The following is a 24,300-nucleotide window of genomic DNA, read 5'->3' as shown; positions in this document are numbered from 1 at the left end:
TACTCAGTGTCTTACATGAACCTCTGGGGTCCCATCGTAAATCTAAAGCTCCCATTCCTGCTTCATTCATTAAGCTGTCATTCACTACAGAATTAGAGTTGGTGGAATTTATGTTTTCAGTGCCTTATAGGTAATAGTGCTGGTGGAGTGGTTAAGGAAGAAACATTCCTGACTCCACTTCAGCAGGGTAGTGGGTGAGGATGAAAATTATATTCCCTGGAAGCTCAAGCCTAGCTTGATAACTATTTTTCTAATTAAAAGACTGAGCATAGATTATGGATCCTTCAGAAAAAATTAGAGCTGAAAAGGGAACTGTGAAATCATCTATTCTTTTTTTTTCCTTTTTTTTTTTATTTTACAAATTTAATCAGTTATACATATACATATGTTCCCATATCCCCTCCCTTTTGCGTCTCCCTCCCACCCTCCCTATCCCACCCCTCCAGGCGGTCACAAAGAACCGAGCTGATCTCCCTGTGCTATGCGGCTGCTTCCCACTAGCTATCTACCTTACGTTTGGTAGTGTATATATGTCCATGCCGCTCTTTCACTTTGTCATAGCTTACCCTTCCCCCTCCCCATATCCTCAAGTCCATGCTTTAGTAGGTCTGTGTCTTTATTCCTGTCTTACCCCTAGGTTCTTGATGACATTTTTTTTTCTTAAATTCCATATATATGTGTCAGCATACAGTATTTGTCTTTCTCTTTCTGACTTACTTCACTCTGTATGACAGACTCTAGGTCCATCCACCTCATTACAAATAGCTCAATTTCATTTCTTTTTATGGCTGAGTAATATTCCATTGTATATATGTGCCACATCTTCTTTATCCATTCATCCGATGATGGACACTTAGGTTGTTTCCATCTCTGGGCTATTGTAAATAGGGCTGCTATGAACATTTTGGTACATGTCTCTTTTTGAATTATGGTTTTCTCAGGGTATATGCCCACTAGTGGGATTGCTGGGTCATATGGTAGTTCTATTTGTAGTTTTTTAAGGAACCTCCATACCGTTCTCCATAGTGGCTGTACCAATTCACATTCCCACCAGCAGTGCAAGAGTGTTCCCTTTTTTCCACACCCTCTCCAGCATTTATTGTTTCTAGATTTTTTGATGATGGCCATTCTGACTGGTGTGAGATGATATCTCATTGTAGTTTTGATTTGCATTTCTCTAATGAGTAAAGATGTTGAGCATCCTTTCATGTGTTTGTTGGCTGTCTGTATATCTTCTGTGGAGAAATGTCTATTTAGGTCTTCTGCCCATTATTGGATTGGGTTGTTTGTTTTTTTGCTATTGAGCTGCATGAGCTGCTTATAAATTTTGGAGATTAATCCTTTGTCAGTTGCTTCATTTGCAAATATTTTCTCCCATTCTGAGGGTTGTCTTTTGGTCTTGTTTATGGTTTCCTTTGCTGTGCAAAAGCTTTTAAGTTTCATTAGGTCCCATGTGTTTGTCTTTATTTCCATTTCTCTAGGAGGTGGGTCAAAAAGGATCTTGCTGTCATTTATGTCATAGAGTGTTCTGCCTATGTTTTCCTCTAGGAGTTTGTGAAATCATCTATTCTAACTTCTTCATTTTATAGAGGAAACTGAGGCTCAGAAAGGTAAGTGAGAGTTGGTGGTGGAGCCTGAATACTCTTGTTGGTCATAAAGGTTAGGTTTAACAGTATCTATCATCAATTAGTACATCTGTATACATCACGAATTGACTGACATCTGTGGTCTGGCCTGGGGACTGAAACACCAATCATGAGTTTTTTCTATGGAAAAATGTGCTTTGAATTTGAAATAAGCAAAATACATACAAACCTCTGGAACACAGCTTCTTCCTAAGTTGGGACCTGCCTAGAACTAAAGTTTTTCATAAATATGAGTTGATAAGCTGTTACCAACATAAGATCAATAGTTAGATGGGCTTAAATTAAAATTACTTCCTACATATATGCCTTAAAAGTACCTATTAGACCTAAAAATAGTTACTTCCCCAACTGGAGCAGTTCTGAATTGCTACAAAATGGAAACATGCTAGATCTAAAAAAAACCTTTGAAACTGAGGAGATGTGTCCCTGTGAAAAATATCACCTTACTACACAGAGCACAAAAATAAAGGATTAGTTGGGTCTATCTGAAGAAAAAGGACACTAGAAAATAAAACCTCAACTACAATGAATGGCAAATCTCTTTTCAGAACAGAAGAGAAAGCAGTATCTGAAGGGGCAGGAAGCTCAAATGGTGACAAAAAAAACCAGTGGCACTCACAGTACCTGTGTTGCAAGTGTCCTTCATCAGTCGGCACCGATCTTTGACAGAAGAGGCACTCCTTCCTAGCGCCGCCCCTATTGTTGCCCAGTCATTGCCATGCTTTATCCGGAGCCTAAAACAAGAGTCTGCCAATCAGCATTTGGTTCAACTGTTTTCTCCCTTTTAATTTCATCATTTATTCTTCATTCTTCTTCTTCCCATTTGACTGGTTTGGAAGTTGTGGGCAGCAATACTTTGAGAGCCAAAGTTTGAAAGTGTGGCCTTTTTTTGGGGTCCACAGTTGTCTGTGGGTGAAAAAAAAACAGGCAGCAATTGCCTTTTTCCTGGGTCAGAGAAGAAATAAGTAACTTGGATATGTGTTCAAAAAAGACCAAATTTCCCCTCAGGTTATTGACACAATCTCACAGGCAATCCCCAGATTTTTCCCTTTTGAGCACTCCTAACAAGCTCTTCTCAGACACCTGAAACAGTTTCACAAGTCCTTATTATCATAAACAGGATCAGCCTTCGGGTTATTTTTTTCATGATCCATACAATCCATTAACCCATACTTTATGGTCCCAAAATTATGTTTCCTGCAAAATAAGACTGTATAAGGTAGAGTCAGCCCAGATAGTCAGTGAAACATTTGCCAACTCGCCATTCTAAAGTAAGCCATTAGCACAACCCTGGTTTTGATCCTGGTGTGTAAGTTCCCCTTAGTCTTCAGGTCACCAAGAATGGCGATCTAATCTCTTTTGTAACCCCTATTATTGGTCTAAGGACGCATTACATTTAGTTACTAACAACAAGAGAAGACAACTTATGGACATGGCTACTCTGTGCAGATACAGATTTGATAAGTTCTTTACATGGTCAACTATGCTTAGCAGCAGGATTAAATTATACCAGTCTACCAAAAATCTCTTGACATTTTCAAAGTAAAACTTTAGAAAACAAAAAATTTAAAAAAATTAAAACACAACTATCAGAATTAATGAAAAAAAGAAAGTTAAAGTTAAACTTACTCCTTGAGCTTTTCAATTTCTTCAGGTGTGTATCTAGAAATTTAAAGAAATTTTTAAAAGATCAGTTAAACAAAGAATGCTAAAAAACTTAATAAAAATCAGAATTTCACTTAGGGAGCCAAATGTTAAGTCACTTAGCATATTGATAACATTTTTAAAGTAACCAATTTCAAAGCAGATTAATAAAAAAATCAAAATTAATGCCTCTATTAAAGAAAACCCCAACAAATAGTTTAAGCTATAATATAAGTGAGCACTGTAACAATTTTCTCTAGGAAAATTCAACACTTAAAACATATTTTCTCCTATGTTGCCTAATTCTTGCGTTATTTCAAGTTAGGTTTAGGTACTCTAATATCATAGCTATTCTGAAAGACTTATGGATGACATGGTAAACTGGAGCTAAAAAGAAAATCTATGGTCAATTCTCACAAGTCACTGAAAAATTTTAAGTTCTCTTTATTTTCTCTACCCATGCATGGACAACTGATGTATTCTTGCTCCACGTAAAGGCTTTCTTTTTAGTGGCTAAGTACTCAATATAGCCAATGCAATGTTCTTTTTAAAAGCAGTATCTAGTAAGCCACACTACTACCACCTAAAACTCCCAAAGAGAAATTTAAAATATGCCAACAACACCATATTATCATTGCATTGAAGATACGATGGCTTCCCACAGATACTACCGATAACAGAAATCCATGCATTATATCCAGAAAATTTTCTACTCTGGTTTTATTAAAAAAACAAAAAAAGTCACTGACCTAGGAAATGTTATGCTATAGAAATGAATAGGAAAAATGTTACCAATGAATTTAGAGTTCTTTTTACACTTCCTAAATCTTTAACCACTACTATACTTTTTATAATGTTACTTTACTACAAAGCAGACTTTGATGTATTAAGTCAGCTAAGTCTTAAACCTATAGAAAGTAATTTAGATTCTAATTTCTAAAAGAGGCCTTATTGTAATGAGGTTTCACCGTATTTACAAAACAGACCTGGAGAATAAAAATACTAACATCACTCAACAGTAATTCATAACTATCTCCAATTAAGGCTTTGATCATAATTTTATTAAAAAAATAGTTCCTTAAATATTTCCCCTAAATTACATGAAAACATGCAGCATTACAAGTTTTCATACTTTCCCACATGGTTTCTGTCATCATACATGCGAAGCACTCTTCTATAAACTGCAAACAAAGGCCGGTTCAGACCCCATGCTATAGTCCTGTAGAAATCTTTTCTTTCGTCTTTTGACATCTCAAAGATGATTTCTGTAGCATCTTTTATTCCGCGTGCCTAAATGGGTTACATTTCTTTGATTTAGGGATTTCTGATAAAATGCATATGGATATACTATGCTTTTTAAAAGTTTTTTTATGTTAAAATCATCAATGGCATTTAGAAAAATAACATATTGATAATTCAATAATAAGTCAAATATAAAGTTTAAAATGCTGCAAGAGATAATACAATACTTAAATATCCCCAAAATAAGTTGTATATAATTCAATAAAGTCCTGCCAACCCCTTTTAAAATTACAAAAAATTAAATCTAAAGAAAGCAGAAAAGGAAGAAATCATAAGAACAAAATTAATATAATCAAGAATAGAAAGGATGAGTAATGCTAAAAATTGGTTCTTTGAAAAGATCCATGAGACTAAATAAAAACAAAAAGATAAACTTATGGCAAAACTTAAAAAAAAAAAGACAAAACAATATTAGAGATGAAAAATGGCCCCTAAGGAGAGATGCTATAGAGATTAGATAGTTGAACATTATGAAAATTTTATGGCAATAAATTTGAAAACTTCTATAAATGTATGATTTCCTAGAACAAGTCAACTTACCAACTGACTCAGGAAGAGAAAGAAAATCTAATAAACACAGACCATGAAGAAAATTTAATCAGTTATTAATAATTTTCCCACAATGAAAACACCAGGCCAAGATGACTTTACAGGTAAATCTTACCAAACAATTAAGAGAAACATAATTCTGATTTTCAACTATCCTAAAGATAAAAAGGGGGTGGGACTTCCCTGGTGGCGCAGTGGTTGGGAGTCCATCTGCCAATGCAGGGGACACGGGTTCAAGCCCTGGTCCGGGAAGATCCCACATGCCGCAGAGCAACTAAGCCCGTGTGCCACAACTACTGAGCCTGTGCTCTAGAGCCCACGAGCCACAACTACTGAGCCCCGTGTGCCACAACTACCGAAGGCTGTGCACCTAGAGCCCGTGCTCCGCACAAGAGAAGCCACCACAATGAGAAGCCTGAGCACTGCAACAAAGAGTAGCCCCCGCTCGCCGCAACTAGAGAAAGCCCACACACAGCAACAAAGACCCAACACAGCCAAAAATAAAAATAGATAAATTTATTAAAAAAAAAAAAAGATAAAAAGCGGGGACAATTCCCCACTCATTTGATTAGGCTAGCATAATCTCAATAGCAAAACCAGACAAGGGGAGTTTCAGAAAAGATCTTCCGGGCCAAGCTCAGTCATTAAAATAGATCCCCCAAGGGCTTCCCTGGTGGCGCAGTGGTTGGGAGTCCGCCTGCCGATGCAGGGGACACGGGTTCGTGCCCCGGTCTGGGAGGATCCCACAGGCCGCGGAGCGGCTGGGCCTGTGAGCCATGGCCGCTGAGCCTGCGCGTCCATAGCCTGAGCTCCGCAACAGGAGAGGCCACAACCGCAACAGGAGAGGCCACAACAGTGGCCTCTGCGTACTGCAAAAAAAAAAAAAAAAAAAAAAAATCCCCCAAATCCTCAAAGTATTTTAGCACACTGAACTCAGTAATGTTTAAAAAGGTTAATAATCAATGGAAAAAGTAAGCTTACTCCAGGAATATGAGTTTGTATTAATTTCAGAAAAATTTGCAATTAATCACATAAGATTTATGGAAAAAAAAAGTAAAATCTCAATAGGTATGGTAAGAGCAATCATAAAATGCAACATTCAAAAAGCATAAAGATTGTAATAATTATAAACAGAGTATAACCTTTAAATATTGTAAATCACTATGTACACCTGAAACTTATATAATATTGTACATCAACTATACCCCAATTTTAAAAAAGCATAAAGATTAGAAAAGAATCATTTACAGATGTTATATATGTAGAAACCCAAACATCTATAATCAAAAATTATTTAAGAGTACTTAGCAAGTATGCTGGTTACAAAATCAATGAAGTCATTTGTATTTCTAGACAAAGCTCATAAAAAATCTTCTAAAATTCCCACTAATAATAGCATCAAAATCAAAAAAGCATTAAGACTAAGTCTTAGGCAAGTTATGCAATTTCTTTATAGAGGAAACATAAAACTAACAACTGACATTAAAGAGGAACTAATTAAAACGGAGAGCTATAAAATGTTCTTCAAGAGGAAGTCAGAATATTACAAAGATGTTAATTCCCTTCAAATTGATTCAGATTCAATGTAGTCCCAATAAAAATTCCAACAGTTTTTCATTCTTTGCAGGTTGATTCTAAATTTATAATGGAAGAGCAAAGGGCCAAAGAACAGCCAAGACACTCATGAAGAGACCTGCCCCGTCAGATATTGGGACTTCTGAAGACAGAGCTGTACTGGTGCAGGCATGAAACTGAACCTAAGAACAAATTAGAAAACCTAGAAACATATCTGTGGAAGTTTGAGTAGGACAGAATGGATATTGTAGACTGGGAAAAGACTGACATTCCCTAATGATGCTGGGACAATTATCATCCATATAAAACAAAACAAAACAAAAACAACTACAACCCAATAATACTGAAACCCTAACTAATACCCACAGGAAAAAAATCAGTGTGAAAGGCAAAACTATATATGTGAGAATATCTTTATGCCCTTGAGGCAGGGGAAGATTTCTTAAACAAGCATGCAAAAACACAGAAGTAAAAAGATGATAATTTTGAAACTGGAATTAAGAATCTTCTTTCATCAAATGATACCTAGAGAGAAGGAAAAGACAGGCCACTAAATTGGGACAAGATATCTATAACACAACCAAAAAACCATTAGTATCCAGCATATATTAAGAACATCACAGAAACTAAAAAGATAAACCACCCCACAGAAAAAACTGATAAAAGACACAAACAGGAATTTCAAAGAGGAAACACAAATGGCCAACAAGCATATAAAAATATGTAATCAAAGAAATAAAAATTAAACCCATAATAAAATACCATTTACACCCAAAAGATCTGTACAAATTAATAGCAAAAAACTACAAAGAACCCAAATGACCATTAACTGTGGAATGTGTAACTTATGGTATATATATTTGCATGATGAAAGCTAAAAAAAAAAATCAACAGGGGATGGGTCTCAAAATCACAATATTGAACAAAATAAGCCAGTTACAGAATGCCCAGAGAATGAATCAACTTACATAAATTTCAAAACAGGTAAAATTACACTGATATGCATTTTAAACACTCTTCTGAATGTATTAAACTTCACAGTAAAAACTTTAAAATTTTAGAATCTTTTCTAAAAGTGTTTTACGCAGTTTCAATTCTGCAAACAATTAAACCTAAATATTTACAAGTACCTACATGCAAGGCACTGTGTTGTGGGATGATATTACAGTGAGATGAAAAGATTTTTCTGCCCCTTTTTTTGTTGTTGCTTATGACAATACCTTATCCTTTTACCCAAAATATGGAATATATGACACCTAATTAATTGGTTTAAAAATAGCTCCACAATGTTCCTGTAAGAGTACCACATAATGAAAATCACAGTCAAAAATCAAAATCAAACAAATTAGCTTTTCCCAAGATCAGTACATCTTTTTGGACATTTCCTACTTCTGACAATTCTATCATCATTCTCCCAAACATCCTCAATTTTTAAAAAACCCTTAATTATTCCCACTCCTCATTTTCCTTCTTCACCAATATTCAGTCACCAGGCTTCCTTAGAGACTACTTGCTTATCTGTCTTTCCCTGCTAATTCTATTTCAACTACCGTAAAGTCCTTACTACTTCTCACCTGGTCACCTGAAATGGGTATCTAAAAGTCTTAATCATAAAGCTGAAAGAGTCCTTGGAAATCATCTAATCCAATCTCCTACACAAGAAACCAGCTTCTTCTTTTTTTTTTTTTTTTTTTTGCGGTATGCGGGCCTCTCACTGTTGTGGCCTCTCCCGTTGCGGAGCACAGGCTCCGGATGCGCAGGCCCAGCGGCCATGGCTCACGGGCCCAGCCGCTCCGCGGCACATGGGATCCTCCCAGACCGGGGCACGAACCCGTATCCCCTGCATCGGCAGGCGGACTCTCAACCACTTGCGCCACCAGGGAGGCCCGAAACCAGCTTCTTAATTCCCCAAATTCAGTGTTTTTACCAATTCGTTGCTGCCTTATCTAAACCTGTAGAATTTTTCCAATTTTAACTTAAGTGTTTGTGATCAGTGGACAACTTTTAATACACTTCTAGATACATTTCAATGGTCACTATATTTCTGTTTCTCTTAAAACAATTAGCTTGGTGGGAAGGAACTTTCTTTACTAATAAAGAATTAAACTTTTTTACTCTTTATAATTTATAAAGTGTAGTTTGGGAGGAGTGCAGCTTAAAATTAAGCTTAAAAACATGGACATTCTAGGCAGCAGTGTATTTAAAATAGTAAAAAATTGTACATAAACTAAGTATCAAACAATAAGAGAATAGTTAAATAAACTCTGTACACTTTCCATTCCCAAACAATGGTAATGGTCTCCATTTCAAACATGCACTATTTGAACATAACTCCATTACTGGGATGGTCAGTAAGTCTCTGGAAAGATTTCCTTGAGAAGAGCACAGATCTACCTGACCGAACTCTCCCTAAACTGAGTTACCAGTTCTTCTCATTTCTTATAGGATAGAATTCTAATTCTTTGGTCTGGACTTCAAAGCCCAAGTTCTAGAAGCTAATTATCTTGGTTCGGGTTAAAGGGGTTAGTTTAACATACTCTGGGTTGGAACTCTGAATCCTCAACGCTCATCATTTACTTATGCTGTTCCCTCCAGCCCTATTCTACCCCTAACTCCCACCCCTTTCTTAAAACTCAGCTCAAATCCTGCTCTTCCAAATATTTTCCATAACTGTCCTAACCCTGAGAATAAACTCTTCCTTCTTTGTTCTCATGCAGAATTAACAACATGTTATCACTCACAGGGTACAGAGCCTTATATCATTCTTCACCTGTTTTCAGAATTTCCACATGGACTGTTGGCAGGCATATGAAAGCCAACACTATTTATTAAAGCAATTCACATTTCTAGTGCTTCAAAAATTCTGTTTTCATCAGACATTTAATGAAGAGGATGACGAAAGTAACAGGATATAAGCCTGAATATGAAAATGAACTAAATTTTTTTTTAAAGGGGAAAGACTAGTGTGATGTCATAAACTCATTCAAAGAAGATGCATATCTTAGACTTTACACAACATAAATTTAAATCTTAAATCTATAGGCTGCTTGAAAAGATGGGGCTTTAAGATTCTGAGAGGCTATTAAAATTCTGCCTAAACTTCAGGGTATTAACTAAAGCAATAAAGCTATTTTAAACTGAGAATTCAAAATGTGCTTAAAAGTATACTGTAATCATTATTAATCTACAACATATTAGCCAGTCATCCATTACATAATTACTGAAAAGCTCCTAAGTACTATATACAATATGCTGCTTTGATATTTTTTGCAATTGGCGATGAAAAAATTAGTGAAACAAAAAAATATGCCATAAGATACCTTCAAATAGCGTTCAATATTGTTCATCAAAATATCAATTTCTTCCTTGGACCACATCCCCTGCTTCCATTTATGTCCTTTAAAAGAAAACAAGTAATGCTATAGAAAATATTATCCCTTGAGAGGAATAAAATGTAGCTAATTTAATGTCTCTCATCTGAAATCTGAAAAATCCCCAGGTAAAGTTGCTTTTGTGACCTCTGGTTTTTAAGAAAGAATACATTTGACCCTACTAAATAGAGATAATGATAAGTAAAAGATTCATAAAAAATATTACTTCCTCTTAGTTACATCCCTTACCCTTTCAGCAGTATAGGACTTATAAATAAAAAAGCCAAATCACCCTCAAAACTTTCTGAAAAATTCCTCCAGTGAAAAATAAATTTTATGGGCAACAAAACATGTATAAAAGATTCTAGGACAAGGTAAAGATAATATATTGGATACCAAGTGAATAGTTTATTCTTAATGAGTACTTACTGTACAGTGGTTGAAAACAATCAATTTACTTACTTTTTGTTTCCTTTCCTTACTTCAGAGTGGCATATACACAACCTCCACTTTGTGGAGTAACTTCCTAGCAATCCTTATGAGCACAGCAGCACTATAAACACTGTTACTTTAAACCTCTAAGCCACTTATCAGACCAAAGTTAGTAGCAGAACTTTGAAAAATTGAATATTGGTTTCATGGTCCCACTCAGAGCCAAATTTAATTCAATTAGAAAGGCTCAATTACTGTAACTACTCAACCATAATTATGAAGGCCCAACTCAGAATCCTTATGACTACAAGCTCTTCTTTATGTCCATTTTTTCCACTGGACACTAAAATTCACAGTATCTCTTACCTTTGTTAGTTAGAGAATCCTTATCTTCTTTAGTTGTAAACCATGCTTGGCTAACTGCTGAAACCTCTTCATTACCCAAGGGAGATATGTCATCTAGTTGCTCATTCTGTAGAATCTTGAAAAGGTAAAAGAGAAAAAAAAAGTAGCAGCCTGATTTAATACCCAACCTGATTCATCTTTGTTTTTAATGCTAAGCACTATAAAACTCTAATAATGTGAAATCTACTTGTTTTAGATATAATAAAATTATATTGAATTTATAAAGACAAATATTTTCTTGTTCTTTTAATAAGATAGTATGAAAACACAATTATCTGCATTAACAAAATATGACCTTCAATTAAGCAAGTAAGTCAGTACTAGCAGCTTGAATTTTAGAGGATATTGGCTAAGATTCCATTAAGCATTTAAATTAATACAGGATACTTAAAGCCATTTGTATATTTATATATGTAAAACAAACTCATATATAAAATAAAATGGAAATGCTGGGGTTGATGTCATGATTATTCATGCCCTCACAGGTAGTTTGCTACCTAAATATATAGTCATCTGTAATGTAATCTGTTGCTAAATCTAAAGGATTAACAGGCTAACTCAAAAGATGTTACTGCAAAATCATGATCTGCTTATTGTTTACTGACAACTTTGTTTTAGCCAACCTCTAGAGCTGATTCCTACCCTCCTTCATGTACCTTCTTTCAAAGAACTATATGGTACTACTTTTTATTATTATTGCAGTAAAACAGTCTGTACAAGAAATGTGTAGTTAAAAAATAAGCTTTATTGAGCTACAATTCACACATCACAAAATTCACCCTTTCAAGTATACAATTCAGTGGCTTTCAGTATATTCATGAAGCTATCACCAGGTACATTTTCTTTTTTCTTTAATTTAAATTTATGTATTTTATTTATTTATATTTCGCTGCGCTGGGTCTTCGTTGCTGTGCACGGGATTTTTCTAGCTGTGGCGAGCGGGGGCTACTCTTCGTTGTGGTGCGTGGAATTCTCATTGCGGTGGCTTCTCTTGTTGCAAAGCACGGGCTCTAGGCGCACGGGCTTCAGTAGTTGTGGCAGGCAGGCTCAGTAGTTGTGGCTCGTGGGCTCTAGAGCCCAGGCTCAATAGTTGTGGTGCACGGGCTTAGTTGCTCCGCGGCATGTGGGATCTTCCCGGACCAGGGCTCGAACCCCTTTCCCCTGCATTGGCAGGCGGATTCTCAACCACTGCGCCATCAGGTAAGCTCACCAGGTACATTTTCAATTAAGGACATACCTAATCCAGCAAATTCTGCAGGAACAAAGCTGCTTTTAAGAGACTTGGCCTTGGGCTAAAGAGAGCTATAGTGTAAGTGAAGAGATATATATATACACTATAGAGCTATAGTGTAAGTGAAGAAGATTTAGCAACAGCGCTACCATATCAGGTATAAACCTATTACAGGCAGACCAGGGTAAGGGGAGAGTCACATGCCTAGTGACCACTCAACCCAGTTCTGTCTCTGGATTGGATCAACTATTAACCTATGCCACTTTCCGGAGGTAAGTCCTAACAAAGTTTGAACTGTTTTTTGAGTAGGCAGAAACTGGATCTCTACTTTCAAGAAGATATGACACCCATCTCCCTTCGAAAACAGAGAAACTGTCCATGAACAATCAAAGCACAATGAGGAGAAAAGCCATGCCTCTACTGTCACCTACTTTATTTTTATATTTGGTGGTAATGAATATTTTGTATTTATAAAAATGTTGTTTTCTAAGACCATAGGCAAAAGCTAGAAATCACTGGAACAAACATGAAAAGTTTTATAACCCTGTATTTATGCATCATACATTTTAGATCTTTTTCTTTTAAAGATTAAGAGGACTTTATAAAGCTGAGAATTGAGACAGACTAGACAGATGATATCGAAGGCCTCTTATATTATGAAGATCACAATTCTGTAAGACTTGACACAGGAGTTATTCATCAAGGGCAATACAGAGACCTATCAAAAGACCTTGATACATATAATACCTACTTTTAAGAAATGTAATGTAAAAAATATCCTGAGATGATCTCTTATATTAATTAGTTCGTTAAAAGAATAAAATCACCATTTTCCAAAGTGAGTCTAAATATACAGCAAAGCCCACTCTATGAATCTCACAAATAAACCGGTCATGCCAATTAATCGCTGTCTTTGGGCAAACACTTAATGCCTTATGGCTCAAATTTTTCTGAAGAAGACTTACAATTATTACTTAAACCATATAATGTTAAACATGAAAAGCCGTGAAATGAAGTAAATAATTATTAAATTTTAGTAGTAATATTCAGCACTGTCAATAAAAGTGAGTATAGAAGGAGACTTAGGTACCTGAAAGGCTATCTATCTATACTTAGTAATAAGTTTAGTAATAAGTATTTTAGTAAATAGTAATAAGTTTTACAGTATTTTACCCCCATTTTTCGCTATTTTATACATAAATCTTTTAAAGTTACTTAGGCTTTATTAGCATGCTGTTGCTTTCTAAATGAAGCCTTTTTGAGTTGGTTGTAGGGTTTCCCATCTGTAACATATACAGGCTTAGAAATCTAAAAATAAGTATTTCATTCACTAAATACCTCTTGCAACCACAAAGTACTACATACATTGGGAATTTTTTTAGTTTCTAATTGTTTTTCAAGCTCGTCGCATCAGTGGAATGAGGGAAGGGGCATTAGCTACTAAACTACGTGAAATAACTACACCTAGACTGACACAAAAGGGCACAGCAAAAAGCACACTATTTCTGAACTTTTAACTGTGCTGACTTTCACTCCCAACCTAATATTAATCTTATTAAAAAATTTAGAAATTATTAATTATTTCATTCATAAAAATGGTAATAACAAACCAAGAGGTTAATATTAAATTGTAATTCATTAAGTCTTTGGAAATAATCCAAACAAAACTGTATAACTTGTCTAACTAGCACTGTTACTGCTCAATCTTATAATAACTAGGTTGTAAACCAAATCACACATATGTATATAGTTATTTTCAATGTGCTAAAAATGGAATGGAAGTGAGACTACATAGTCTTTGAATCTAAAATGAATTTGACAAGACCCATTTTGAAGAAAGAATGTGCCCTATTATTTCCGAGGGTTTAGAAAAAAATCCTGTCCAAATTCCCACTGAAACCCAACGGTAGATTATGAGATCTCCAGCTTGGCTCAAAGCTGTTTGAAGCATTTTGGAGACTTGCTTCTCTGGAAATCCTGTCATTCTGGAACCACTCTGAAGCTCCCCACTGCAAACCATTCACAGTACACCTACCTGAGATGTCCTTAGTCCCTGATGTTACATATCAACTTGTAACTTTACTTCTTAACTGAAGGGTCATTGTGATGCTTCACATACAAAAAATAATGGTACAATGTCTACTGTCTACTTAGAAGTATTTTATTAAATGAAGAGATGAAGCAAAAGGACAAGCTAGTAAAAAGAAAGAACAATCAGCCAGAAATAAACTTACAAGTAAAATATATTTAAGCTGTTGGTTACTGAAGACAGCAAAGAATTCTGATTACTTTTGGCAGAAATAACTCATGAGACAAATAAAGAAGTTCATGTAGGAAAAAGGGCTAATTATTACTTAACCTCTAAACATGCAGTAAAATGTATCTAGTCCTACAGGCACCAAAAGGAACTACCTTAACTACAACTGTTATAATTAAAATCTATTTGAAATAACCAGCTTTCATTCACATTAGGGCAGAGAATACATGGAGCCGTTCTAAATCTGTCACTACAGATAACTGTTGGGTAAAACTTACCTTAAAAAGTTTTATATCCCAATCAGTATCATATATAACTGGTAGATAAAATTTAAAGTTATTTAACAGCTCAAATGAGATCACTCCAAGCGGATAAAGAATGCCCATGCATCATCTGCTTCAACAGATGTGAACCACTCTAGAGGGAATGAATTTTAAAATTCTATCGTTGCTTACAATTCTGAGACTCACATATGTGGGGACTGGAAATCTGAATGAATAAGTCCAACCTCTGTTCTGTGGTTGCTCCTCTGTCAGACAGAATATATTCTCATCATTTTATCACCTAAGGTATGTGTAAAGGATAATCTTCTTGTATCCAGTAAAAAGACTTACTATACCTGGATCTGTGTCACAGTTCCCTCAGTAATCTCATCATCTGCCACCTCTGTGGTTGCAGTCATGGTCACCTCAAAGCTCTGATCATTTTCTGAAACTTCAAGAAAAAGAACAGTTCAACTCTAGAATAATAATGGCAGCTTCTAATTATTAAAAAATATACCCAAGGAACAAGTATGTGATCATCTAATTTCTTAACATATTCCTTGCCAATATATCTACACATATATGTGTGTGTGTGTGTGTGTGTGTGTGTGTGTGTGTGTGTATATATACATTCATATACATATATTTGCTTAACAAATATCTACCGTGCACCTAATACATGCTAGGCATTGTTCTCGGCAACAATAAACAAAAAAACAAAAATTCTGCCTTCACGGCACTTATAGCCTAGGGGGAAAGATACAAAATGAACACGAAATTATGCTGGAGAAGTATTAAGGAGAAAAAATAAAGCACGAAAGGAAATGTGTTGGGAGTGGGGGGGAGTGTTTGAATTTTAGATAGGAGGCCAGGAAAAGTCACCAACACTTGGACTTTACCCATAAAGTCCATATCTCATATATCATGCAGGTATATTGAGGAAAAGCACTTCAGGCAGATGGAAAGCCAAGTGCAAAAAGGCTCTGAGATGAGGGCCTGCCTAGATTGTTCATAGGAACAGCAAGGAGGACAGTGTAGCTGGCCAGAGCAGACCAATCAAGATACTGTGTGGGGACTCACAGACCACTGTAAAGACTTTGGCTTTAACTCTCTTCCAGTGGGTTGACCATTGGAAGATTCAGAGTAGAGGAGTGGTATAAACTGAGTTTTATTGTAACAGGATCACTCTGGCTGCTAAGGGGAAAAGAGCCTGAAGGGCAGCACAGGCTGGAGGGAAATCAGTGAAGAAGCGAATTCAATAATCTAGATAAGAGAGGTCAGTGGCTTGGACTAGAGTGAAGGCAAGTGAGGGTGATAAGAAGTAGTTCAAATTGTGGATACATTTTGATGGTAGAGCCAAGAGGATGTGCGGATATACCAAATATGAAAGTGAAAAGTCAACGATGGAATTAAAGTTTTTTATCTGAGCTACTGGAAGAATGTACCTGCCATTAATGAGATGGGGAAGATTGTAGAAGAAGCAAGTTTAAAAATGTAGGATGTTTCAGGTGCTCAGATTTAAACATATTCGTTTGAGATAGCCACTAAACCTCTAGAGTCAAGAGAAGTCTGGACTGGAAAAAATCTGGGAGTCATTACCAGAGACAGGACTTAAAACCATGAATTCTAGGGAGTGAGTAAAAATGGAAAACCGAAGCAATCTAAGAACTGAGTCCTGGGGCACTCCACATTTAGAGGTTGGGGAGATGTGGACTAGTCAGCGTAAGAGACTAAGAAGGAGTGGACAGAGAGAAAACTAGAGAAATGTCTTCCCTGGAAGCCAAGTGACAAAATGTTTCAGGGAGAAGGGAGTGATAAAATTACTGAAAATTGTCGGCAGATCAAGTAAGACAAAGACTAAAAAAATCACCATTGGATTTAGCAACAAGAAGGTCTCTGGAAAAAACTAAAAAGAAGAAAAGAAGAAGAAAAAAAAGAAAGTGTCTGGAGACATGGGGAGAACAGTTCTGGTGTAGTGATAGAGGTGAAAGACTCACTGGAGTGCGTTTACAGAACAAAGGAAGAAGAAACGGAAGCAAGGATAGGCAATTCTTCCAAGGAACTCTGCTCTAAAGGGAAGGAGAGAAACCGGATGGGAGCCCACAGTGGGCTAACAGGACGTTCTGAAGAAGAAATTATAGTATGTTTGTAAATGTTGATGGGAATAATCCAATAGAGAATGCAACATTGATGATTCAGAGGAGAAAGGAAAGAATTGCTACAACTATGTCCTTGAGTAGACAAAAGGGGTGGGGTCTAGTACACTGAAGGGTTGGCTTTAACTGGGTGAAAAGACAGAATATATGGACATAGATACAAGTCAGTGTGTATCTATGGTAGTGGAAACTTACAGAAATTATTTTCTGGCCACTTAAATTTTCTAAGTAGGAAGCAAGGCTATCAGTTGAGAGTGAAAAAGGTGGAAGAAGTATTGGAGATTTCAGAATGTATTAAACAGTCATCTTAGAGTGGGAGAAAGAACACTAGATAAGTACGGCATGACTGGCAGGCAACACTAAGAGCCCATTTCAAGTTAATGATCATAAATTTAAAGTGAGGCTGGTCAGCTTACTTGTGCTGTTTTTCTCCAATCTCTTTCAGTTAGCTGTACCAGTATAGACATAAATAGGCAGACAAATTGAACCAGGGTTGTGGTTTCATCAAAGAATGATGAGGTGAGGGGAGGAAAAAAGGACCTGAGGATAAATGCAAGACAAAGATTATAATGATTATAATGAAAACTGAAACTAGGTAAGGAGGAAACAAGGATATAAGTGAAGAAGGAATAATTTAAAAGTGGTAAGGTCAATGGGTCCTGGTGGGGCAAAGGATCGCCAAAGTATGAGAGGAAGTAATCTGGAAGATAGGAATCAGTGGTAGGAAAACAAAATCTGAAGTAATTACAAATAGACTCCAGTTAATATGCAATAGCAAGAGTGGTATGGGAATGACAAATGAGGCCGTGTGAAGAACAAAAGGAATCAGAGGCTTAGTAACTCCAACAATCCTCTAAACCAATAATCACCAAGAGTTTTAACAATGAATAGGTAATGGAATAAATGTGTGTAGATGATTGCAAAAAGAAGTGGTAAGTTATCTGCACTGATTAACATGAGGGTTAAGAGAACTTTTAAGGCTCAGATAACTTTTTATCAGTTTTATAAAGCATGTAAAGAAAACCTGAATATTAAAGTTAAATCATTAAAACTAATATTCATCTCCATGAAGTCCAGCATAAATTACTTGTGCATTTAATCAGTCCCAGATGATGGTGATGGATATAGGACTTCATGCTTCTGTGTGAGTTGTTTTTTTTTTTTTGCAGTACGCAGGCCTCTCACTGTTGTGGCCTCTCCCGTTGTGGAGCACAGGCTCCAGACGCGCAGGCTCAGCGGCCATGGCTCACAGGCCCAGCCACTCCTCGGCATGTGGGATCTTCCCGGACCGGGGCACGAACCCGTGTCCCCTGCATTGGCAGGCGGACTCTCAACCACTGCGCCACCAGGGAGGCCCTGTGTGACTTTTTTTAAATGTAGAAACTTTCCTAAGTTGATTTTATCAACATACTTTTTACAAATCCAGGGAACTTCAAGCCACTCTTCATAAATTCAGTCTTATTGTAAATTAGGCTCCAGAATGTCCTCTTTGGTGATGCTATGACCCAACATCAAATAGCTCATGTGCTTTTATGTCAACACACCATAAAATAGAACAAAATATCGTGTAGTTCAAACCTACAATAATGTTCAAGGCACTCTAACCAAATCAATTAACCAGTCAAAATTTACATCAAAATAATCACTCAAAAATTCTGGCTGAATTAAATATTTTTATTTTATTTTATAACCTGTGGATGTACTGTTCAGCATGGTGACTACAGTTAATAATACTGTACTGTATATTTGAAAGTTGTTACGACAGCAGATCTTAAAAGTTCTTCTCACAGGAAAAAAAATTGTATTGATAACTGTGTGGTGAAGGATGTTACTAGACTTATTGTGCTGAACATTTTGCAATATATACATATACATAATGATGTGGTATACATATACCACATCATTATGTACACCTGAAACTAATATAATGTTAATGTCAGTTATATCTGAATTTAAAAAAATTCTAGCTTAGAAAATGTCTACATAGGATTGTATTTGTACAGATAGCCTAATCATGTTCTAAAATTGAGTCATAACATAATAATAGTCAAATTAGGAGAGAGTTTTAAAAATCATATGAATTATCATTAGAAGGAGAGATCATTTAATTAGAAATGTATTATGCTTGTATATTCCACAGGTGGAAGCAATATTAGCAATATTAACATTAACACCATTTCTCAACAGTCTCATAGTAAACTTATATAATATGGTTTCTTTTCTGCTCAATTCAATAAGCAATTAACTCCAAATACAGAGTACATATCTGCTTATGAAGACATGAGTTTTCACAATGAAAACCTAGTCTTAGTTTCTTTCCACTAGATGACAATGTGATCTTGCTTGATGCTGACTGCAAAATAAAAGTTTGTGGATATGCCAAGACCCTCCTTTGTGCAGAGAGTGCCCCCAACAGCCCTGTGCCCCAACCCCATTGCCAAGGACTAAGATATCTACTCCAGCTTTGTTTTTTTTAAAAAAGTAAATATATATTTTTTTATTAGTTTCTGCTTTATAACAAAGTGAATCAGTCATACATGTACATCTGTCCCCATATCCCTTCCCTCTTGCGGCTCCCTCCCTCCCACCCTCCCTATCCCACCCCTCCAGGCGGTCACAAAGCACCGAGCTGATCTCCCTGTGCTATGCTGCTGCTTCCCACTATCTATCTACCTTACGTTTGGTAGTGTATATATGTCCATGCCTCTCTCTCACTTTGTGACAGCTTATCCTTCCCCCTCCCCATATCCTCAAGTCCATTCTCAAGTAGGTCTGTGTCTTTATTCCTGTTTTCCCCCTAGGTTCTTCATGACATTTTTTTTTCTTAAATTCCATATATGTGTGTTAGCCTATGGTATTTGTCTTTCTCTTTCTGACTTACTTCACTCTGTATGACAGACTCTAGGTCTATCCACCTCATTACAAATAGCTCAATTTCGTTTCTTTTTATGGCTGATCTACTCCAGCTTTGGAGGGCCACCACAGTTCAACAAGATTCCATATTCTTTGCTAAACAAACCAGAAATAATTTAACATTACAGTTGGTGGGTTGTAGTCTTTCACCAACAGTATTCCACTCAAAATACTACATCTTCTTAAAATCCAGTCTACTCTAAATGATCTTGGAATATAAACAGTTTAAGAACTTTCTTTGTTTTGCTTTTTGTTTTTTTTTTTCTGGCCACACTATGCGGCATGCGGGATCTTAGTTTCGCCGACCAGGGATCGAACCCATGCCCCCTGCAGTGGAAACACAGAGTCTTAACCACGGGGTCGCCAGGGAAGTCCCTTAAGAACTTTCTTAATGAGAATAAACTTATTAGGCTTCGGTCTAACTTCCATTTAGCCACATACCACATGAAAAGAACATAAACTACAAGAACCAGAATGCCTGGGTATGACCTTAGACAAGTTATTACACCTCTCTATACCTTAGTTTTCTCATTTATAACACAGGGAACACTCTAGAGAGTGTTTTCTCAATGAGGGTGAATATGCTTCTTGGGAGAAGGTGAAAAGATCTTATTCTCTTTATTAAGAAAGCAAGGATATATATATATATATATATATATATATATATATATATATATATATATAGTACATTAAAAACAACAACAGTATATTTGTGGTATTACAATTTCATGGGGGAGAGCATGATGATGAAAAAATGGTCTAAAAAGGCTCTCGGGAGTGGGGGGCAATTAAAAAAAAGGTTGAGAGATTAAACTAAACTAGGCAATATATGTAAAAGTATTCAGAGCCATGCCTGGCACATAAATAAGCACTCATTAAGTGCTGGTTAAAAGAAGGTTTTTTGTACTAAGAGGAGAAAAATAATGGGTCCAAGTCTACCTTGAAATGCCAATTTAATCTCTTGGAATCTAAATTTGGATTCAGAAGGAAACTATGTTAATACTCAGTGACTTACGTGGAAGTGCAACAACTGATATGCAAGGAGTGGAATCATCAATACTTTGATCATCCTCAGAAGACAGACAAAGCCTTTTATGTGGAGGTTCAATACTATCTTCTGAGTCTATTTCATCAGCTTCTAATGAAACAAAACAAAAACAAAAATCTCAAAATCTTCAAACCAACAAGGAGAAAACAAAATCTTCAACAAGTAATGACTGTAAAATAATCTTCTTACTGATTTGCTATGTCAACTAAAGCCAGTCATGCAAGTGAGACTCACTGTCCTCTCTACGCTTACTGCAGCACCTCAGCTCTTATTTTTATGACAAGGAACTATGAACAAAGGTGCCACTTTTTAAAACATCACACTTTTGTGCTGTTGACTACCTGGCTTTCCAAATATTTCACATGTAAAGACAAGGGTCGGTTATTTAATTCACTCACAACATTCACTGAATGCCTACCATTACCTAAGTTTGAGAAACAAAACAATAAGAGATACCCTGACTGTCAAGGAGCTCATAGTACACTGTAGGAGATGACTAAACTAACAATTTCAAAATGGCGTAATAAGAACTATGAAGGTGGAATGAAGAGGCTGTTATATGAGCACACAGGCATTTAATTTAGACTGGAGGTGAAGGGTTTCTAGAAAAGGTGTCTTAAACTTTCAAAAAGAAACAGAAGGCAGGGGGAAATGATTATTAACTGGCAGTAAGAGTAATACATGCAGTCATACTGAGGTCTGAGAAGCTTAAGTATGTTAGGAATATAAAAATAGCTGTGAACTGCTGGAATACCGCTACATGAAATGTGGCAGGAAATGAAGCTGCAAGGAAAGCTGAGATGATGGGAGGCCTATGTACCAAATTAAAGAACTTGAACTATATTCTTAAAAACCATGGGAAGCTTATTAAAAAAAAAAACAACTTCCTATACTGTGAGTGAATGAAAAAAAACTTCCAAAAAGTTCGTTCATTTGGGTTTTTCCATAACATCTTACGGAAAAACTTGAATGTTTTGGCCAACCCAATACAATTATGTCAGCAGGTTCTCCTACCATTCTGAGGGCAGTGAAGAATGAGGTTCCCGTCTGCGTCCCGAGTCAAAGTCACAGAGTTCACAGTTTCTACTGTTACTGTGTCAGAATCCTCTTCAACTGTGCTCATACTCAAATCTGTGTAAGAACAGGTTTCAGATTAGGGTTTAAAAAATTATTTCCAAGTATGAACATAAAGTAGCCCACAGAATCCCGCCCCCCTCCAATTTGTATCTGCCTGTAGTATTCTTTATGTGAAATTGCAATGATGTTTCAGGTTTCAAAACTTTTTTTCAAAAGTATAGGGGATTCCCTGGTGGCGCAGTGGTTGAGAGTCCGCCTGCGGATGCAGGGGACACGGGTTCGTGCCCCGGTCTGGGGGGATCCCACATGCTGCGGAGCGGCTGGGCCTGTGAGCCATGGCCGCTGAGCCTGCACGTCCGGAGCCTGTGCTCCGCAATGGAAGAGGCCACAACAGTGAGAGGCCCGCGTACCGCAAAAAGAAAAAAAAAAGTTTATACCAATTATTTAGAATTAGCTGTAATAGTCTGCAAGAATCTAAATGCGATGATTAATTAAAAACCTACAGCATTCACTTTTTTAAGAGTTGTTTTTATCACATCCAATGAAAGACTACCTGTTCCAAGTTGTCTGTCATATCAGCAAAAACTCACACCACTTTTTAGTTATTTTTTATTGGCAGCTTTGTGATATATTCAAATAGGTGTTTACCTTCTGATTCTTTACCAGAAGACCCATCACAACTTTTCTCTTAATCTAAGAATTACTTCTCTAAAACACTATTTGCAAGTATTTAAGCTCTATTATTATCTGAAAAACAGGAACACTAAGTAATTCTTCCTGCTGTTTTCTTCATATTGAACAAGTACATATATTTGTCATTGACCAAACTGTTTTCCTAATAGATATGGATCTAGGTCTTCTTTTGAAATAGAGAACTGGATTTTGCTTAAAGTGCCTTTACCTGTTATTTTACACATATATTATTTCCCTTTTGTTCAGACAGACTGAATAAGCAGCACTTTGAATACAGTATCTCATGGCTGACAGGGGGAAATGCCCTATATTGTAATCAATGGCCTGATTGAAGTCTTCAGGTTTACCTTGTAATGTTCAATGAAGTTCTTGCCTCAATACTCTATTTTGGTCTTGTCCACATACTTTTTTACCAACTAAATAATACAGAGGACATAAGCCTTGATGTGTATTAATCATTCAATATTTATTTGGTTGCTATATACAAGATATTAGTCTGTACATATATTTGCCATTTACACAAATGCATTTTCCCTTAGCAGAAAAACTTAAGAACTATTAACATTTACATGGTGAAGATCTACTGATTCACTCAAGTTCTACTGTACAAATTACTGTTTTAAAAGGACATCATTCATTTTACAATGGTAAAGATGCCATTCCCCAAGTAAAGATAAGTGGAGGTCATGATTTAGTTATGACTAAAATTTGCAAATCATGAGGTAAGGTCCCTGGAACAAAGGAATGCTTACCTAGAAAACAGATGGATCAGCTATAGCCCTTCCCACAGAATCAAGTTGCCTTCCCTTGGCCACCAGCATCACTTTCATGTTATCCAGATTGTTTCTCCTCCATGTTCCTACCTCTGCAACACTCTGAAAAAGTAACAGCATTATACAATAAGGCTTACTGAGAACAAACAACTGTGTGCTAGCAGTATGTTGATGACAATCTAGCCTCAAGCCTCTGTGATGTCTCAACTAGAAGAGGAAGGACAATACCAGAATTCTTCCGTAAGTAGACCTTTTGGAAATCAGCCTCTGAAAGAATTCTCCAATGAAGTGAAGAAATGATGGGATCCTATGCCTACTAAGTCAGTTTATAGGCAGTTTCTCAAGCCCAAGTTGCCCCTCATCAGGCAGTCAAACTTTCTCAGAAAAAATAGGTTGAATTACACCAGTGGTTCTATGAACTGTAGACCTGGGTACATGTAACGTGACCTAGGGTATATACCAACCAACAATACCACAAATATTACCGGTAACTATATTTTTCTTTGTAACAATTAACATCTCTCTTTAAATGTAGTACCATATTTCATCTTAAAGCATTAGAAACTACGTAATATCTGTTAACAACTCTGCCCAGGGATCTGTGGGAAAAAAGGAATCCTAAACAATCAGGCCAGAAAACATAAATTACAAGAAAGCTTTTGAATGTATTGTGAAACTTACAAAATCTGAAATGATTTGATTTTTAAAGGTTTCTTTCAAGAAACTTCTCATCTTCATCCCAAAGGATCAACCGAAAATTAAAAAGCACAGCAAGATTTAAGGTTCAAGGGGATGTTTCAGCAAAAAACAATGATTAAAATTCTCATTTTTGCAGTATTCTAATTAGAACTCCTCTCTAGGATGGGTATCTTTGAGAACTGCTATATATAAATAAGTCTGTAGTGCAAAAGGTACAGATCCTGCTAGAGAAACATCCAGTCAGTTAATAGATTTCCTGTTGTTCT

At 36.3% G+C, this 24,300-nt stretch overlaps 1 protein-coding gene across 3 annotated transcripts in view; it reads right to left on the bottom strand.

Moving 5' to 3' along the window:
* Positions 1-24,300, bottom strand: part of DMTF1 (cyclin D binding myb like transcription factor 1) — a 46,846-nt gene that overhangs the window by 13,164 nt on the left and 9,382 nt on the right. For 2 of the 3 annotated variants that reach the window (XM_060107616.1, XM_060107615.1), the window contains 9 exons: positions 23,315-23,437; positions 21,807-21,923; positions 20,760-20,882; positions 15,032-15,126; positions 10,886-11,000; positions 10,037-10,113; positions 4,423-4,580; positions 3,276-3,308; positions 2,271-2,380 (listed from right to left, as the gene is read on the bottom strand). In XM_060107616.1, coding sequence (XP_059963599.1) covers positions 2,271-2,380; positions 3,276-3,308; positions 4,423-4,580; positions 10,037-10,113; positions 10,886-11,000; positions 15,032-15,126; positions 20,760-20,882; positions 21,807-21,915 — 820 coding nt within the window. In that variant the 5' untranslated portion in view covers positions 21,916-21,923; positions 23,315-23,437. Of the gene's footprint in view, positions 1-2,270; positions 2,381-3,275; positions 3,309-4,422; positions 4,581-10,036; positions 10,114-10,885; positions 11,001-15,031; positions 15,127-20,759; positions 20,883-21,806; positions 21,924-23,314; positions 23,438-24,300 lie in introns of those variants that run through there. The other variant, XM_060107617.1, reaches the window with a different exon arrangement.

Source organism: Mesoplodon densirostris, chromosome 9 (assembly GCF_025265405.1).
Source record: "Mesoplodon densirostris isolate mMesDen1 chromosome 9, mMesDen1 primary haplotype, whole genome shotgun sequence".
Taxonomy (NCBI): Eukaryota; Metazoa; Chordata; class Mammalia; order Artiodactyla; family Ziphiidae; genus Mesoplodon; species Mesoplodon densirostris.
The sequence above is the reverse complement of the archived record's forward strand: the minus strand, read 5'-3'. Positions and strand labels throughout refer to the sequence as shown.